The sequence below is a fragment of the Xenia sp. Carnegie-2017 genome, unplaced genomic scaffold (genome assembly GCF_021976095.1).
Source record: "Xenia sp. Carnegie-2017 unplaced genomic scaffold, XeniaSp_v1 HiC_scaffold_22, whole genome shotgun sequence".
In the NCBI taxonomy this organism is placed as follows: Eukaryota; Metazoa; Cnidaria; class Anthozoa; order Malacalcyonacea; family Xeniidae; genus Xenia; species Xenia sp. Carnegie-2017.
The window spans coordinates 15,766,780-15,786,267 of record NW_025813485.1 but is presented as its reverse complement, the minus strand read 5'-3'; the positions used below and the strand labels follow the sequence as shown (position 1 = coordinate 15,786,267).

Genomic DNA, 19,488 nt, shown 5'->3' with positions numbered 1-19,488 from the left:
TTTTGAGTTAGGATATCATAAATGATGTAAGCAATGAGCATTCTTTGTACAAAGTCTAACACATCAATTTTGATATTGAAACCTCAGAAATAACAAATCTTTTTTCAATGAAAGTAAAATATTTCAATATTGTTAACGATACAACTTGCCCACAACAAGCCCAACAAGGCTTGAAAGCGAGGCGATTTGAATCAAGTTTTAGCCCACTTTATCCGCCAATTATTTTTTCAATTGAAACAAATATTTCCCTCATATATTGCTCTCTTAACTGTACAAGAATAATAATAATATTCAAAATAATATTCTATTTATTGTAATGTATAGTTTGATGGAGAGCATGAATGCTTTCTACACCAAAAAACTGGATCTCTTTAGTTAATGTAAATTGTAAAATACAATCAAGAAAACTATATCATTTTAGCTAAATGTCTATATCATAATGTGAAAATAGAGAATTGATCAACTGAATAAAGATATAGGACCAATTACAGGTCTTCTGGTTTAGACATTTCCGACAGCTGAAAACTTGTAAGAAAGTTGGTGAAGAACGTCCTAACAAATTGAAAAGCTTGCAGAGTTTGGCTTGTGATACTGTCTATGAAGGGCATTATGTTTTTAGAAAGATTTGTACATCTTCTCTGTAAACTGTATAATGGGCCTTTAATGTATTCGTGTAGTTTGTCATGAAGTTTAGACAAATCTATCTCTCTTCCAGAATATTTTGTAAATCCAACCATTGCGAGGCCAATGACACAGAAAATTAACAAAGTCATCAACACATTCATAGCGATTCTTAAGCCAGCTAATCTAGAAAATAAGAAAAAGAAGAAAAGTAAGTAAATACTTTGATACTAGTTTCCGTAAAAAACAGGATAGTAATCGTCACTTGAATTTTAAAATAAACTAATTTGCACAAAGTAGAACAATTTACGCTATTGAGATGTAAAATTAACAATTTGGCGACAATTAAATTTGCATGTGTTCAGATTATATCATTGAAATATTGTTATAGGTTTGGTTTAAAAGCTATTGAAATTCTATAAATAATAATAAATTCTCATTTTCAAAATCTATAGAATAGGTATGTTGGTTTTTTTAAATTAGTATAACATTAATATTTTACCATAATTTCTAATTAGCAGCAATTTTAAAAAACACTTGAGAAAAACGACGATTTTTTTGAGAGCAAACATGTTTCGACATTATCAGAATGCCATCTTCAGTGCAGAATGGTTAGTGTTAGGTAATATGATACGTAATATGATATAAATACATTAATTACAATGAATAGGATTATGATTCAGTTACTAAATATAAAATATTTACAAAAAAGGAAAAGAAAAATAAGTATTAAGAACTTATAACAAAAAATATTATTATAAAGTAAATATAGTGTTGTAGTGGTGAACTTGGATATTTAAATCGGGATTAGTTTTATTAATGTGTAGAGCTTCCTTGATTTTGAGTGAGAAAGTGGATTGATCAGTGTCGATGATTTTAAAACAGGAAGGTGAGAATTTGATTTTACATGAAGGTGAGGCTTGAAGATGTTTGTAGATAGTGGAGTTTTTGTCTGTGTGAGTATGTTCCTTTATCCTGGTAGATAATTGGCGAGAAGTTTCACCAATATAGCGGGAATTAATATTTTGTTATTTCGGCATAATTTTTTGTGAGAAAAATAATACTAAAAATATTTACCTTTTCTCACACGATTTGGCATACCCATAAAAATATTTGTATCTTGCATAGAGGTAAACAACACCAAGAACGGAAGAAAGTTCTGGATAAATTGAAAATGAAATTATAAATCAATTTCAATCCGTAATTTTGTCTGACATTGTCAGAAGGAATTCTACACGAAGTAATCAAAGTATGAACTAATACTATGAAAAAAACAATACGCAAACGAACTTTTTTGAACAATTTTTCTCTAGTGAGCGTGTCAATTGCCCACAGCACCCATTTTGCACGATGTAAGCACGTGAAGGCAAACATTTAACATATCAATCAAGCGAGAGGATATGAAGAATAAAGAAAGGTCGATACTTCAGTACAAGACATTTCTCTTGAGGAAATATTAAACACACAGCACATTTTAGCACGAAAGAAGTGTCAAAGCAAAGATGATGATTTTATTTGCCAGCGTTTTGACGCAAAATTATTATTATCATTGTTGTTGGTATTCGTCTTTATTTTCGTTAAAACGTTTTATGAAGCTTTAAAATAAAGACCTCAAAAAAATTTTATGTACGTGGATAATAGCATAGCATTTGAACAATGACCATGCAAGGATATTCATATGTTCTCACGTAAATAGTTTTATGTCACATTTATAAACTTGTGTCAAACGTCACAATGAACTTGAATAATTTTGATGATTCGGTGAAAGTTACTTTAATCATCCTCGAGTTTCTTTCTTTGTGAACAACATTTAATATAACGTCATTAGTTATGTAAATAAAACATGCGTATCATAAACATGAATATTTTGGAAAATGAAAATGTTGAGTTCGTGGAAAGTATAATTTAAGTAGAAAATGTTTCTTTATAAAAACCTTAAAGAATTTAAACATTTTACCCTTAAAATGTTTCATTAAGTTGGAAGGAATCTTCCAATTTTTTGATTACGCAAAAGTATTAAGCTTAAAGAAGCAATATTACAACTGTACCTTGATGAAAAAACAAAGAACTGATCCACAAAAGTGTAATGAATATTGGATGAAATTCCAGTGTGTTTTGACTGTAAAATAAGATAACATATCATTATGGATAGTGAAACGACAGTAATAAAAAGATTCAATCCTACTGGGCTCGAAATATTCTTGAAAAATTTGGATCTCCATCCGTCTTTGGAATCGGGATCTATATAACAACACAATTGTAAAATTTCCAATTGAAAAAAGAAATCATTTCTGTAATATAAAATGTTATTTGCATGTTTAACACTGATCTGAAGGAAATTTTCATTCATTACTAAACCTTGTATCTTCCTCTTGCTTCGCCTACTCTTCTCGTAAAACGTGCTGGATGAAAGAAATATGCACTATTTTAACAATGTAACCAATAATTTTAATATCATATATCAATGATGGTAAAGTTGAAGGTTAGTGTATTAATTATGGTATTTCAGATAAACTATCTCACGATAAAGCGATCCTTAGAAATAATTCATATAACATTTGTAAGTTGGCTTTTACGATGGTCGAGTACGTTGATAAATGAAATAAAGCTTTAGTAAACAAAATTACTACAACGAAAGAAAAATAATCAACCACAAGCATTAGCCGTAACTTACCCAGTTGTAACGCTGCAGTAAGACTGACTACAGCGGGATAGAATAAATTTTCTAGTTGCAATGCAGACATCATTATGATTGTACAAAGGTAAAACTGTTCAGTTCGTATTATTCAGATCATTATCAAGTACATTAACATCACAGGAATGCAAAACAATGTAGGCGGTTCATATTTCAATAGGACACAACGACAATAAAGGATAAAGACTACCGACCAGAGTTGCTGTATACATAAGCTACGGGCGGCCGTGTTCAATGAGCAATAAATTTGTTTTGATTCATTGAAAATTACTTTAACGGAACATTCAGAAAAAAATTGGGCATTTAACATGACAGTTGTTCAAATTAATAATGATGATGGTTATTTCATGACGTATGAATAGATATTTGAACGCGCTAATAATGAACACAAACCTTTCTGACATCAAGATTTGCTATACTCGGCAATTTTTACTCCGTAGCAATATCCACAAAAATAATGATGTTCATACCAGCATCAATGTTGGTTTAGCATCATGTTTTTCTCCCATTTATTTTTGACTAGTTTTGATTAGTTTTTATGCGCGTCGAACTTTGTTATAAAACTTTATTATAAAAACTGACACAGGTTAAGATAATTTTCTAAAATTTTAGAAGGAAAAAATTTAGTCACAAAAAAAATTTTAGTAATGAAAATGAAACTGTCAACTGCTGCATTGGATGGAATTTAAATAGCTTTACACAACCTACAGGTTTACTAAAAAATTGTGGATTTTTTGAGCAAAATTTAACATCTTCTTGTTGATCTTCAAACTTAGTCTTCGATATGTTGTTGTTTTTAATAAAATTAAAATGTTGCATAAAAAGTTTGACATAGTTCTAGAAGAATTAAAATATAAAAACTAAATGTCAAACTTCTCTCTATATGCTCAAAGTAATAAAACATTTATGTTCAATAGTTAATACTTTATACACTGAAAACATAAACAACAAATTATTAATTAATTTTTGTTATGGATACACTGAAATACTTGTTGCTTTATTTATTTATCTGCATCACTTTTTGTTTCTTGTTTCTCTAACACTTCAAGTTCTGCATCCAATCTTTCCTTTGCTCTAACAACCTTTAATGGAACATGTACAATAATAATTACATAATGAGCAGTAATTAAATAATGAGTAATAATTACCTAACAAGTAATAATTAACAGATAAATAGTAATTAACTAAAGAGTAATGATTAATGAGTAGTAATTAACTGAGAAAACTAATAAAACAGATAGTAACATAAACCATAGTAGAAAGAAATTAGTACCTTAGATTGAAGATAAAATGATCCACCACCTGACTTTTCATTTACTTTAAACAAATGTTCATAGTTCTAAATATTATATAAACATAATAAAAACATTTACTTTTTATACAGAACACAAAACAAGCAAATACACGATGAAATACTTTTTGAATTGTCTCTCTTTCAATTTGCTCCACATTCAATATCTGTTTTGCTTCTTCTAATGATATCCCCAACATGCTATTAGTTGCCGCTCTTTTAACACCTTCAGTAGCTGCTCTTGCTGCATCTTGAGCAACTTGACTTCCTACAATTAAAAAAACAAATAGAAATTATCAACCATCATGATTGGTTACATTGTAGTTTGAATCAGAGACTAAGATTGTCAACAAGAAAACCAAATTTACCACTAATAAAAAAATCTTCAAAAACTACATTCCTAAACCTTTAGTTCTTCATTTCCAATGACTTTCTCAGATCTTCCTTAGGGTTTAGAAACTCACTACAAAACTTTTTTAATACATTCACTAAATATTCTTTCATAAATTTTTGTACCGCAGCCAAGTATGTCTCATAATATAAAATGGTCAATTTGTACTGTCAAAGACTAGGGATGGCTGAAGAAAATTGTAAGCATTTGTTTTATTATTTACATCGGATGTCAACTGTGTTGCTACCACAACAAAACATTTCACTGGGAGATGATAGCACTTTCTTTGAGTTTTACATGATCATTTAACATCTTCCTCAACATAAAAATCAAATTACATTTATAAATGTCAATCAAACAGTATCAAACTTGAAATTTATACTAACTTTGAAATTCCTGCCTCAAAGCTTGAGCAAAAGCTCTACCGATGACTTGACCACCGAGAACGATGATCTGAGCTATAAATTTGGCCTAAACATAAGGAAAATGTCAGAAAACTAAACAGGGGAAAGGAAAACATGAATTTTTCTCACCATAATTTCATGTTGAATGTGTTACAAAACTTACGTAATGTCAAAAATAAGAACTACTTCATTTAGTAAAAGTATAATTATTCTTGTGTATCGCGGGCGCCAATGTAAACATTATGTGATGATGTGTTAGTTTAGTTTTGGTTCCTTCCAAAAATTTTTATAATATATAAATTTCCTGCTAGAAATGAGTAAGAAAACCCTCACGAAAGAAGAAATAAGAAGCAAATTAGATGGAAATGAGCTTGATTTGAGTTTAAGTAATCTTGCGAAAGTCCCAGTTCGCGAAATAGTATGTTCTAAACTTATCATGAAGAGTATTTATTATCAATATGAAGTAGTTGAACCTTGAAAAACGATATGTTGGACAGTAAATACCTAAAATTTTTATTTTACTTGAATTTAAAGTGGTTAGAGTTATTTCCCTGGGGGTGAGAGTTGTTCCGTAGGAATGTCAAAATGTGTTTCTTTATTTTGATGATTTGACTTTCATAGTGTCAATTAAATATTTGATTTCTAGGCATCATTAACAAAAGTTACTTCGCTTGATTTATCATGTAATATTTTAACAATATTACCGGTAAGATAATAATTATTTCTGTTTCTATACTTATAAATATATTTAAATCACTGATAATTTATCGCATTGCAATATTTTTATGTATTGTACAAATAAATAAATAATCCCGTTATATTTTGTATTGTTAAGTAATTTGATTCAAATAATTTTGCAATTTATAGGCAACATTCTCCATGTTGACACAGTTAACAAAACTAGATCTTAGCAAAAATATGCTGACAGAATTACCAGATGATTTTGGTCGACTTGTTAACATAGAAAAACTTGACTTGTATTGCAATAAGTTAACAGAGATTCCTGTCAGCTGCTATCAACTCAAGAGGTTGAAATGGCTAGATTTGAAAGAAAATCCAATTCAAACACTAATGCATGAAGTTGTTGGAGATTGTCTCAACCCTAGCGATTGTAGGCGTTCAGCAGAAAATGTAAGGCTCAAATTGAGATTTCTGCAATATTTTCATTATTGCCATATTTAAAAAATCTCTGTTGGTCTGTTGAAGAAATTACATGTGTTGTATTTCCTAGATGATTGCATATCTTAAGGCAAAGAATTCAGAGGAGGAAAGAATTCGACAGAAAAAATTAAAAGCTCAGAGGCAATTGGAAAAAGGTAAAAATTGTGCAAAATAATTTATAATGATGATATTTATTTATGGATAACTTTATTTTTTAAAATTTTTTCCATTTTTTGTTGTTGAAAACAGAGAAAAAAGAGGCAGATGAAGCAATTGCTACCAAAGAGCGAGAACTACGAAAACGTCAAAAACTTTTAGAAAAGGAAGAAAGACGGGCAGCTTTTGAAGAAAACAAAGATTACTGAAAGAGCAAGAGAAAGAAAAGAAACAACAAGGTTTATATTCTACTGATTTCATAATTAATATGAGCACTATTTAAAGCTACTCAGGTAACAAAGGGTAAACTGATGTTTCTGTGTTGCTCAATGAGTTGCACAATGTTCAAGTGAATGAGGATTACAGGTGATGAATGAGGATTACAGGTGATCAAGGAATACACCTGCAGAAATGATAGCACATCATTTTTTCGTCTATCGTAATGCTTTGTTTGGAACTTTAAAATAAATATAAAAATTTGGTAAATCTTTGCATTTTACTTGTACCTTAGAAGAATCTTTTGAAGAACATTCCAGTACAGTTGAAATTAAAAAGACAGGTTAGTCATGTTTGCTATTTTTTGTTTTAAAAGATATGTCGGCTTATATTTATTTGCTTTTTTGTCAATAGGTCATTCTTCATGTTTTTTCTTCATGATTGCTGTTTTGGTTATATCAGTGGTGTTTTATATAATCATGTGTTCTTCCAAAGACTATATAAGTTCAAAAATTTTATGAAATGAAACAAAGTGGTTATATTACCTGTTAAATAAATAATTTTATATTTGTACCAGAAAAATAAATGGTATATTTTGATTTGTATGTGACAAATTTCCATTTCAGCCATAAGTTTCACTTTTCAACACCATCCTTGCTGTAAACACGTTATTTTGTATCCGTTACAATCTCTGATGTACAATCACTATGCAATGTCAAGTGTACGTAATGTTTTCACACGAAATAATTCAATAATTTTCTCTCTTTTCAAACTGTTACAATGTACGAACAGTTGACTTTTATTCTACATTGACTTACTTTTAATTTTCGCTTATGGCGCTTTATAATGTAATATCAAAGTACAATTATAAAAATTACAAGAATTACTACATTTCAACTTTTACAATCATAAACTTGACGATTCGTTCACGATTGAATTAAAAAATTAAACAAATAAAAACGGAATTATACAATATTTAGCCATACGTTTACTTAGAAAAAAGTTTGATACAATCAACATTATATGAATGTTATAACGGACGATAATAAATTGAGGTAAAAAACCATTTTTATTTCGTACTAAATAGAAGAAACGTAAGGTTGATGTATTGGTGGTTGAAAACATCGCACTTGTTCTGAAGATCCTTCGCTTGACTTTAAATATTTATTCAACGACGCAAATATTTGCATGTTTAAGATCTTCACGTTTCTTGCTTTCTCTACAAGACGTCTCAGTTTCTGAAAAAAAACATGAAAATGTTAGTTAAACCGTATCGTACGTTAAAACATTAACATCAACATTATACATATGAAGTTTGTCATCAAAAAATTTAGTTAAACATGATTTAACGTTAAAACTTACAACACCAGCGACAGTCTCATCTCTGGGATCAACATCATATACTTTGACAATATGAGAACAGAAATCCAAAGCTTCAAATCTCTTTTGTTGATTCAATAACAAGACGAAGGAACATCCAGCCCAATTTAAACCTTCACCAAATAGTTGCCTGGTTAAAAAAAATTGCCAGTTATTCTGAGTATTGTACGTGGAATGTAAAAGAGATCAACTGTTCTAAACAGTAATGTTGTACTTACTCTACTGAATACTCATACTGTCCAGTAATGTAGGTACTTACTCTACTGAATACTCATACTGTCCAGTAATGTAGGTACTTACTCTACTGAATACTCATACTGTCCAGTAATGTAGGTACTTACTCTACTGAATACTCATACTGTCCAGTAGGTTGACAGATAATGAATAAAATCGCACTCCATAACGAATGAAAATCTTTACATTCCTCTATCGTCATTACTCCATTTTGTGGAATGGACGTTTGCCAAACTTCATCGCTCAAAAAAGTCTGGATTTTTTTTAACATTACTTCGACAAGTGACAAACCACAACACAATCTTTCCTTTGTAAGAAGCTCTCCTTCCTGGGCGATCCTTATTTGCTACAAGCAATGAAATTAAAACTTTTAATTGGAGCTCAACGTCAATATGACGTGAAATGAAGATTGTAACATAACAGCACAACTCTTCCACTTGTTGTCCTGGTTACCTCTTTTGTTCCCAATTTTGAAACTAAAGAAACAATTTGAAATGGAGCATATTGTTGTTCAAGTTTTTTCATTTTACTTTCAATCTTTTCTCCCTCTGACAAAAAAGACAAAATAAAGCCTGTCATAAAAACAAAGAAAGACAGACGACAGTAATTTGAAGTTCTTCTATGGACACACATGAAAATCTATATTGGTCTAATAAGAAATCTTCACGACTGACTACAGCTGAAACACGTTCATAAGAACATCTTTGATGTATATTAATATGTACGTGAAGCGTGTTTAAATTTAGCATGAAAATAAAAATTTCTCAATCCTTTCAAATAACATTTGTTGAGTAAAAAGTTAATTTAGATTTCTACCTTGAAGATAAGGACGAGGTATAATTCCTTGAAATGGTGCAGCATGTAATAAATCAAGAACTTCATCAATAGACTAAAATGATATTTATAAAGTTAACACGATGATAATGCTGTAAACGAAAATATGGATGTAAAATTGATATGCTTTTTCATTACAAGAACGATGATATTTTCATCAAAAATCTACAGTTTGCTTACCATACTTTGCTCAATAAGAATTACGAATAAAATTCCATTTCCAATTTCTCTGAAAGATTGACATACATCAGTTCTCAGCTCTCTGTATTGCACCAACGGTTCAAGATGCGCGTGGTAATATTCCAGTACAGCTGAGGGAGAAAATTAATTCTTAGATCAAAACTATATGAAATAAATAGTTAAGTTATATTTATAATTATTTGTACCTTTAGAGCCATATTCATATCGTGGTAAACCACATTTCTTGGGAAGACCTTGAATCAACTCAACAATATAATTCTTCAATTGACCATTAAGCTAAATAAAAGAAAGTTTTACTTAAATAACCAACGATCTGCAAATTGATCCTACCTCGGTTAAGTAAACAAAACTACAATAGACAACTATAGTTACAATAGACAGCTTTCAAGACCTTTTCTCTATTTTATTGCTGTTAATGAAACTATGGATCCCAAGGATAATGCAAAGTATAAAAAAACACTGCCTTTTGATTCCCAGACGTAGACTGCTCTCCCTCCGTCCTACTTTAGTGGTCTGATGAGCTGTGGCTTGCTATTGCCATCCCTAAGTAGAATAGCGTGACAAAAGCCGAATTCTTTCATCGAAATGTGAACATGCACTGTTGTAGTGCTCTTCATGTCCCTGGGTATCGGGAGATATGGACCGAAAACGGTATTTTTTTGGTTTTAAACTTTTTCTTTTGTTTACAAGAGTTCTTCTCATAAAATAAACTACATTACTCAAGGATACTTCAATGTTGCAAACAACTTCTACCTTTTTTAGAAAGACAACCTTAAACAAGTTCCATGCATTTTTGATTGGTTTATACCCTTCAAACCGTCCATTAGCTTCAGTGCAAACAAGGATTATTTATTTCCCTTGAATCATTTAATGTTGAAGAGTTTTTACAAAGTTTTAACTTATTTTCGACGGGATATTTCAACATCCTATTATCATAACATTATCAATTTGAAATGATAATTGTAATAAACAGTGCCACTCATATAACACTTTTCGACAGCGTCTGAAGTTCCATTTCGAATTTATTATCGCTGTTAGCCTTAATTTGTTTTGTCTTAATTCGGTCTGTTTATCGATTTGAATAGTTTTAAATCAATAAAACGTAAAACAAGCATTTTGAACACCCCCCGTATTAAATTTACACTATTGTCATCCCTTGAATTCCCCCCCTGCTCACAATACTGTAAAGTTTGCACTTAAAACGATGCATAAACCTACCAAACTTTTTATGACTTTCAACAATTCGTCAATAACAACAGCAATTCCTTGGTAACCAAGGAGACGCGTCATCGATTCAAAATGTGGCGGACCAACAAAACTATTGTACAGCGTATTGATGCTGGCAAAAGCCACATTCTGAGCCTAGAACGTAAAAGCGGTAAAAAAATTACTACTTGTAGTAAAAGAGGATGAAAAAAACATGCAGTGTTGTTCGCATGATATAAACCTTAGTTCCAAAAAAATAATGATGACTAGCTTTTGGTGGATTTTCTCTTTGGACTTCCTCCCCAAAGGATAGTGAAGTTTTAACAAACCTATCGCAAAATGTTAAAAATGCAAAAGTAAGCTGTAAGTGACATTATGGAAGTCAATTTATAAAAAAATTGATTTACATACATACCTGTTGGTGGCAGAGTTATAACAATAATTAGGAAGAAAATCAAAGTTCAACTCCCAGAAAACGTGAAGAGTGGTTCTTCCATAAGGAGCAGAAACACTGTGATCAACTTCTTTTAACATTGCGTCATATGGAATAAGAGACATGTACTTTGATAGGAGAACGTGAGTCTGATGAATGACTTGTAGTAAATTCTCAAGATCCTAAATTTAAATAGCAATTCTATAGCAAAGGAAGGAGCTTTCAAGATCATTAAACCATAGTCCCATACGACTATAGTCCCATACGACTATAGTCCCCCATACGACTATAGTCCCATACGACTATAGTCCCATACGACTATAGTCCCATACGACTATAGTCCCACATGACTAGAGTTATACACTAAAACAAACTTTTCTGACATCAATAAAATCCCAAATATAAATCCCAAACAGGTTGAAATCACTACTCCTTGCTAAAAGCAGCATTACTACGTATGTAAATTAAAAATTTAGGAAGTGACTAGACAAAATTCGATGATTCTACTTACAACAATTCCACACAAACTTCCACTCTCAAATCTTGCAATGGCAACATCTATTGATTTCAGCATGGCCGTGTTTATACGTTGAGTAAGAAGACGATTGAGATCAATAGAACGTCCAAGTAACTGTCAATAGAGCAAAGAAATCGTAAATTGTGATCCGTGGAAGTATGATGTGTGGAAGCATGAAATGTGGAAGGGTGAAATGTGGAAGCATGATGTGTGGAAGCATGAAATGTGGAAGCATGAAATGAGGAAGGGTGAAATTACGTATGCATGCATGTCAACATAATTAAAATATCGTTGTAGTTTATATTACAGTTCACTGGTGTTGAAAGTAAACATTACGTATGCATGCATGTCAAAATAATTAAAATACAATTTACAAAAATTGGACATTTACAATCTTGTTACAGAAATAGTGCATCGAGAATTAAGAAATATAGACATATTTTATTATGAATTTTCAAATGATAAATATTTTAAATCACAAATACATTAAAACCTGAACATGTCTTTGTTTCAATAAAGTTTCGTATAAGTTTGATGTAGGAGAATTTATTCTGCCAATTTCTCTTCGTGAACACTCTGAGACAAATTTTTTTGGTAATATCATACTGAAACACAAAAAAATATTTATTTTATCTTCATTGTCTATTTTTTTAAATGAACACGAAAAGTTGCATTCACGTGATCATTTACCTGCAGGCTTGAGCCTTAAAATACGCAGGATCATTTACCTGCAGGCTTGAGCCTTAAAATACACGGGATCATTTACCTGCAGGCTTGAGCCTTAAAATACGCGAGATCATTTACCTGCAGGCTTGAGCCTTAAAATACACGGGATCATTTACCTGCAGGCTTGAGCTTTAAAATACGCAAACACGTATTCACTGAGTTTATAGACAAATTGATCAAAGCACAAGTTAACCTAAATGAACAAAAATACTCAAGTTAAACACAACTACGAAAAAATTAATAAGGAGAAAACTATGAGGGAATTTTACCTCGGCTTCAATTTCATCGTATAAATATTGTTTTTTGAATTTTGATTGTGCGTATTCTCCACTGTCATTGTACAAATCAAGGGGGTATAATACATACCTTTAAGTAAAAAGATTGCTTTTATTACATTAAAGGACATTAAAAACAAATTTTCTCAAGACAAAACTAATTACAAGAACAAAGAAAGATCTTATTCTAATCTTATTTTGTGACTATTACAATCTTTGCACTAAGAAAATCTGTAACTCTCAAATTTGTCAAGAAATAATAACATAAGGTAACTCTTTTCAACTTTTTGTTATATCCAGCATTTCATTTCAATTATATAAAAAAGTGAACATATTATTTAGTAAATTCTTACTCCATCATGCTTGGCTCTTGCGTATCCAAGATGTGTTCAGTAAGAATCCATGGCATCGACATTTCAATAGGAAACTAAATGAAAAAAACTTTCTTCTTCACTGCGACCATTTTTTTTCTGCAGAATGTCGCTACAATAAAAATATCTGACAGAAATATTTCAAATGCCTGCTTGACGCGTAAACATACCTGTATTCGTTTGCCCATAGTCATTTCTAAGAAAAATTCTCGGAACCAGAGTTGAGAAAGATCGCAACATTCCCTTAATGTTTCACTGAAATGCAGCAAATGACGGAAGAAAAAAGAAAACTTCAAAAATTGTTCGATCGCTTCCACAGTCTCCTTTTCTAGCTCTTTACGCATGCTCCTTTTGCCAGCACCAGCTTTCTCGGAAATCAAAGACTCTAACGTCGTTCGCACCATATACAACTTATGAAAAGACATCAGATAGAAAAACATTTAAAAAACGAAAATATGCAATGTACAAAATAACAAGCACTGTTTAAAACAATACAAACTCAATACAAATCTTGCGAAGAAATGCTTTTTACAATGTAAATACCACTATACATGGTTGAACATCAAATTTCAATATTTTTCCGTATGTAAGTCACGCAGTACATTTGATCCCTTTTCTCTAGTTTATGATGCAAATTTATAACTTCGTTCAACGTTTTACACATGGTAAATGTAATACATATAAGTTCCTGTAATGAACGTGGTACATTATAGTAAATATGGTACATTGTATTATATAAAGTGAAGGTGATATATTAAAAATGTACCTGAGTACTAGAAGGTCCAACATTTCTGTCTGGAATAGTAACCTGATAACCTGACTTGGAGTCTTTCTCTCCTTTCAAAATTGGATCATCATCTTTCTTCTTAACATCAAAATTAAAATCTGAACCAGTATCACGGATGGTCATAAGAACACTAAAAGAAAATATTTAAGTAACAATGAAAAGTTGAAAACATATCATGGACTATCATGCGAAAATTGAAAAACAACCGTTTTGCTAGCAAAATTTGACAAATCAATAATTACGACAAAATTATAACCTCAAAAGCCTAACTTACTGAACCTTATCTTTGTAAACATTATTAACGGACGATATAGAGTTTGGGTTGATTTAAGAGTTCATGTATTTCAGTCAACGACATGGCATATGAAAAAAGTTCTTGGTGTATCATCACTAAAACTAAAGCTTACGTTTTTACAACTGCCGCTTGTTTTTTTTTAACAACTTTTCTCAAAGGTTCACGTAAAGATTTCTGAATGAAGTTTTGAAAATCATCATGAATGGAATGTCTGATTGCTTCAGAAAAAACTGTCTCCAGTTTTGACATGAGAACATAAAGTCCTTTGATGAACGCAATCACCTAAATATGCATACAAAAATAGTTAGCTACTGCCGAGTCTGTAAATTGGTTAAAAAATGATCGTAGCGCCATCGTAAATAAGGAAGTGGGGAGATAGATGAATGATATTTCATTTGGGAACAGAAGATAACTTATTTAGCTTGAAAATTCTAAGAATCTGCACATTTTAAAAGAATATTTTTGCAACTGTTGAACTTGCAAAAAGGCTTTCATACAAAGAGAACGAGTAAAAACAAACCTCAACCAAAGCAAATTTTTCCTCACTTGTATAATTATATCTAGTGGCCTAAAATAAAAATGGAAATTATTCTTCACATAAACATGAAAAACTCACAATAATAATGGGCATTTGCTGACAAGATACTTGACAACTATGTTAGTCTGTATAAGTCAATAAAACTATACATAAATCAACAAATAACTCCGTTATAATCTATCAATTATTTACATGTTCTTCAACACAAATTTCCTCACAAAATGTATAAAAGAAAATTCTTTAAACTTTTACCCTTTCGTAGTCTTCAGCTTGATCAGGACATTGAGGATTAGCATATTTATCAGTAGGATGGATTAATTTCCATGAGTACTAAATATGCAGAGTGAATATGTAAACAAATACATTTGTAATGACAAATGCAGCAGGAAACAGATGCATCATTCTCAGTCTTACCAGTTCCATAAGTTGGGTGTTCCAACTTGAAAGTAACTGTAAACCTCTCAAAGCCAACTTTCGTAACTCACGATGCTGACTTGAACTGCGAGGTGTAGTACTTGATGTAATCATCTACAGAAAAATTTTAAGTATTTTATTTCACCAAACAATCTCTACAATCATAATCAATGACATTTGTAATGTTAATCACTCGCAAATTGCAACTACTTAAACAAATGTTTAATTATTCAACTACACCACGTTAGCATTTAAAAAGACTCACCTCGTTATTATAACGAGCAAGTTCACTGATATAATGAAGATGCTCATCTCGAATTGTATCCATTTTTGTTAACAAGTTATACTGAGATATTACTTTTTCTTCCGCATTGCTTCCTGCACAATTCCATTTATCTGCATCTGATTTATAATTTGGACACATCTTCACATAACTTACAAGTTCAATTTGCATATCTCCAAACAATGGAACAACAGGAAGAAGCTAAACATAAAATACAAACTTTCGTCATTTTGGTAAAATAAATTTTCACATAAAGACACAGTTGATCAATAATATTACTAACATACAAATTAATTTGATAATCAACAATGTACAGTCAACTTACTTTGAAAAACTTGTCAATTTTAGAAATACTGATTCGTTTCTTTTGATCTAGTTTTGCAATTTGTATGACCTCACCATCAAGGAGAAACAAACTGAATCCAATGACCTACAACAAACAACAATAGTTTTGTAAGAAATTTTTTAAATTTTATGTCAGTTGACAAAATAATTTCCATGTATTAAATACTACAGGAGAACAAATAGATTCAATGACTGAGCATTAGATAGATAACAAGAGAACACATGACAAGTATAAAAAGTCTCCATACCTTTAATAACATATGCTTATCATTGGGTAGCAAATACAGATTCTGCTCATATAATTTACAGCATAAATTTACAACATCTGATAAGAGCTCATCAAATCCTACAATTTTTCCCAAGCCATGTTTGAGAATGTCTCTGATTTTATTCTTTGTGGCCAAAAACAAAGAGAGTTTTTGAGAGAGCTCAATAGCAGCTGTATCAACTGTGCCACGATTCAAAAAACCATGTGCCCTATATGTAATCAATATAGGCTTTGCTCAAAAATTTCCATAACTTCATCATCAATTTTTTTGCACACCTTATTTCTTCCCAAAATTAAATGATTTGTTATCAATATATAAAAAAGTTATTAGTTAATCTAAATTTTTAACAACTGTTTAGTATCAAATGAGTGAAAATAACTAGTTTACCTTTTGAAACAAGAATAATCATTGTTTATACATGCTTTCATGTCTTTGAGAGCATCTAACACAGCAAACATGTTAAGAACTTTGCCCATCGTCAGTAAATATGTTTCAGAAATGAAATCCTTCTTCTTTTCAGGATGGCACAAAGTTTTCACTTCTTCACAAAATCGTGACACAGCATTTTCAGCAAAATACATAAATTTCTTGAGTTTATTTATCTCAGGTTCAACAACGCTAACTGTCTTTTCGTAAATCTCAACTCTATTGGGTTGATCATCACTTTTGACCTAAAACAGATATTGCAACACTAATAACATAGAGATAATCAGTTGGAAATAATGCATGATAAGGTTAAATGAAAAACATCCTTCTTGTAATTAAAAAAACTTTTACTTACAGAAGGAATAGCTCTAGAACAACATCTCCATGTGTACAACATTACAGCAAATGATTCACCTTCTTCAAGCATTTCTTTCTAAACATTATGTGATGTCCAAATAAAAAAATTAATTTATTGGGTGTGGTGTACTTATTTTATTTTAATAATTTAAAGAAAATTAATACATTCATTATGCTCAGAATTGTTTTAATTTTATAAAAATAAGGTAGGTTTAAGATGAACATGGTTTTAATAGCACATTTACATTTAACAAAATTATATCTATAGCACACATGATATTTTTAAGTTGGCAATCAATTGATTGTGTTGTTGAGAGTTGTATCACATAAAATCAGTTTTATTCATTATTTAACATATTTTTTATGATCCATAACATTTATTTTAAAATTTATGACTTACAACAACTTGAATGAACTTTACATTTAGTTTCATAGACTCAACCTGTATAAAAATAAGAACATCAAAACAGGTATATGTAAGTACACTAGGGATCTTCAGGAACATATAATAATTAAATATGTTAAATTGCCTCAAAATGAGCTGTTAGCCAAATTAAATGCAACAACTGTCACATTTTTAAAAGTGAAATAAGTTGAGATAATGAAGTCATTAAAATAATGACATTTAAAGATTGAAATTTTATTTTATTTGTATTATCACACATGGTCAATGTTCAACTTTCAATGAACTTTTAAAGTAATTATTCACTCAGTAGAATTCCTGGCAGAAATTTCCTACATAAGTGTTCATTTTAAGTCCGAATCGTTAGACAGATTTACCCTTTGATAAATTTAATTTTTCAGGGCATTTCAAACATCTAAAACATTTTTAATTTAAACAGACAATTAGTAAGAGCACGATCAAAAATCAATAGCAAATTCGCAACAATATATTAAAACATATCAAGATAGCAATAGTTTTATTGATGATTTTCCAACAAAATCTGAACATGTTGGATTTAAACTAACTCTCACCAGTCCTCGATGCATTCTCGCTTCTTCTAAATATTTACTATTGCATGTAATAAAGGCTTCGCTGTCTTCAAAGTTGGTGTCAAAATTAGGAATATAAGTGATTGATGCAGCAGGTGCTTCTATCACTGGTTGTTCATCACAAAGAGCTAGATCATCAAGTAAATTGACATTCTTAAGTGCTTCTTCCAGAGAATTTGACGTCTCCATCTTGTTTGTACTGACCTCTTCCCACAATGCACTGAGAGATGTGTTAAGTAACAATTATACATTTTACATTGGGTAGGGCTATATGGGTAGGGCCCACCCATGGTAGAGCCAGTGGACAGATAGCTAGGTCACTGAAGAAGGCAGAAAAACTGAAACTGAAAACTAAACGTACTCAAGTCTTACTTTTTACAGCGGTATAGTTATCTGAGTCGTCTCGCCTGGAGGAACAAACGGTTTTTGAAGAATCTGTTACGAAAAAGGTCATTTGATCCATGGCCAAGAACAAACAATGAACAATTTCTGATTAAAGCCCAAACCTTTATATGCATAGCAAAGTCGTAGTGACAAGAAAAATCCCTTCGTAATAGGCTTAATAAAATTCTATGGTAGACAAACATTACAAACATGAAACATTTCAATGTTCACTAAACGCAGAAAAAAAAGGCGAGCAATTTGTCGACAAAATTATCGACCATATTTGTCCATATATAAGGATCAAAGTTCATGATCCGAAATATTATGAACTACAAAACTATTTGGAAAAATAAATCCCAAAGAATAGAGTAACTCATGTTTGTATCATTGTTATTTTTTGATTAACTCAATCAGCAAAACTGAATACAATACAGTTTATTACAATGTTTCTAATGGTAAAAATAGAATCGTTGCACCATAATTTTTAAATTGTTGAAAAAAATTCAATCTAAAGAGATGGAAGCGATGAATGAATGCCCTACACAAAAATTTCCTACTTAAAACGTACAAAGAAAATTATAAAATTCTTTGATCGTGTTCATGTTGCTAAGTTAGTTTGCTGAAATGTTAAAACTCCAAGATCACATACGTGAAATGAAAGCAGACAAGATAATAAAGAATGCTTGCGTTGTTTTACTAATGGAATGTAAAAAAAATGTAAACGATTCTCTGTAAGCTATACGTTCGAAAAGAACAATTCCATTATCACGAAAAAAGTATAAAGAGAGCAAGTTTTTTTTATTGTTGAATCAATTGAAATACTTACACTTACTATGTCATTAACTGACTTTCGTTTTTTTAAAATTTCTGAAATAAATTTCATATGTAAAATTTGAAATTTGTTGTTTTCTATCGTAGCAAACAGTGGCGTAACTACTATGGGCTCAGGATGGCCGAACCCACGGGCCACCTGGGTTATGGGGGGCCCTGTCAGATTAGAAGATTATCATTATACTGGGGATTAAAACAAGAAAAATTACACATTGTGAACTTATGTACAAAAAATTTTAATTTAAAAGCTAGAAAGCGAAATCATAACAGATGTAGCAGTTATTACATTTTAATATGGTTATCGAAGGGGCGGCCCTTGTAATATTTTTACCATGGTTCCCCAGTTGTGCTGCCACACAATTGGTAGCAAAACCCTTTCTTGTTCAGAGAAACACCGTTGATTATTTCCAGATATCTCACAGTTTTTCGCATTATAGAATAGTACAAAATACAA

At 30.9% G+C, this 19,488-nt stretch overlaps 4 protein-coding genes across 5 annotated transcripts; 1 reads left to right on the top strand and 3 right to left on the bottom strand.

Annotated features, from left to right (window-relative positions):
* Nucleotides 1-290: 290 nt before the first annotated feature.
* On the bottom strand, nt 291-3,939 carry LOC124445360 (microsomal glutathione S-transferase 2-like). Its single transcript, XM_046996078.1, has 6 exons — nt 3,296-3,939; nt 2,980-3,023; nt 2,807-2,862; nt 2,670-2,740; nt 1,699-1,780; nt 291-807 (listed from the first exon to the last, which is right to left on the bottom strand). Exons 1-6 carry the CDS (start codon nt 3,366-3,368, stop codon nt 486-488), a joined length of 648 nt encoding a protein of 215 aa, XP_046852034.1. The 5' UTR covers nt 3,369-3,939; the 3' UTR covers nt 291-485.
* A 160-nt stretch (nt 3,940-4,099) lies between these two features.
* Nucleotides 4,100-5,586, bottom strand: LOC124445362 (mitochondrial import inner membrane translocase subunit tim16-like). Its single transcript, XM_046996080.1, has 5 exons — nt 5,532-5,586; nt 5,385-5,469; nt 4,733-4,875; nt 4,590-4,655; nt 4,100-4,398 (listed from the first exon to the last, which is right to left on the bottom strand). The coding sequence occupies exons 1-5, from the start codon at nt 5,532-5,534 to the stop codon at nt 4,318-4,320; spliced, it is 378 nt and encodes a 125-aa protein (XP_046852036.1). The 5' UTR covers nt 5,535-5,586; the 3' UTR covers nt 4,100-4,317.
* Nucleotides 5,587-5,637: 51 nt separating this feature from the next.
* On the top strand, nt 5,638-7,534 carry LOC124445361 (leucine-rich repeat-containing protein 59-like). The gene is made up of 7 exons (XM_046996079.1): nt 5,638-5,820; nt 6,049-6,108; nt 6,270-6,533; nt 6,634-6,718; nt 6,813-6,958; nt 7,231-7,278; nt 7,350-7,534. Exons 1-5 carry the CDS (start codon nt 5,716-5,718, stop codon nt 6,926-6,928), a joined length of 630 nt encoding a protein of 209 aa, XP_046852035.1. The 5' UTR covers nt 5,638-5,715; the 3' UTR covers nt 6,929-6,958; nt 7,231-7,278; nt 7,350-7,534.
* A 156-nt stretch (nt 7,535-7,690) lies between these two features.
* Nucleotides 7,691-18,040, bottom strand: LOC124445357 (cytoplasmic FMR1-interacting protein 2-like). Of its 2 annotated transcripts, none has more exons than XM_046996075.1 (27): nt 17,802-18,040; nt 16,825-16,902; nt 16,431-16,714; nt 16,023-16,251; nt 15,755-15,859; nt 15,412-15,630; nt 15,147-15,260; nt 14,985-15,062; nt 14,715-14,762; nt 14,307-14,476; nt 13,879-14,029; nt 13,283-13,522; nt 13,095-13,168; nt 12,736-12,832; nt 12,583-12,659; nt 12,234-12,345; nt 11,735-11,854; nt 11,206-11,405; nt 11,032-11,119; nt 10,803-10,946; nt 9,770-9,860; nt 9,564-9,694; nt 9,366-9,438; nt 9,003-9,097; nt 8,657-8,895; nt 8,298-8,445; nt 7,691-8,173 (listed from the first exon to the last, which is right to left on the bottom strand). In XM_046996075.1, the coding sequence occupies exons 1-27, from the start codon at nt 18,006-18,008 to the stop codon at nt 8,015-8,017; spliced, it is 3,771 nt and encodes a 1,256-aa protein (XP_046852031.1). In that variant the 5' UTR covers nt 18,009-18,040; the 3' UTR covers nt 7,691-8,014. The 2 variants fall into 2 exon arrangements, with proteins under 2 accessions (XP_046852031.1, XP_046852032.1); XM_046996076.1 differs by lacking the exon at nt 17,802-18,040 and adding an exon at nt 17,227-17,266.
* Nucleotides 18,041-19,488: the final 1,448 nt, after the last annotated feature.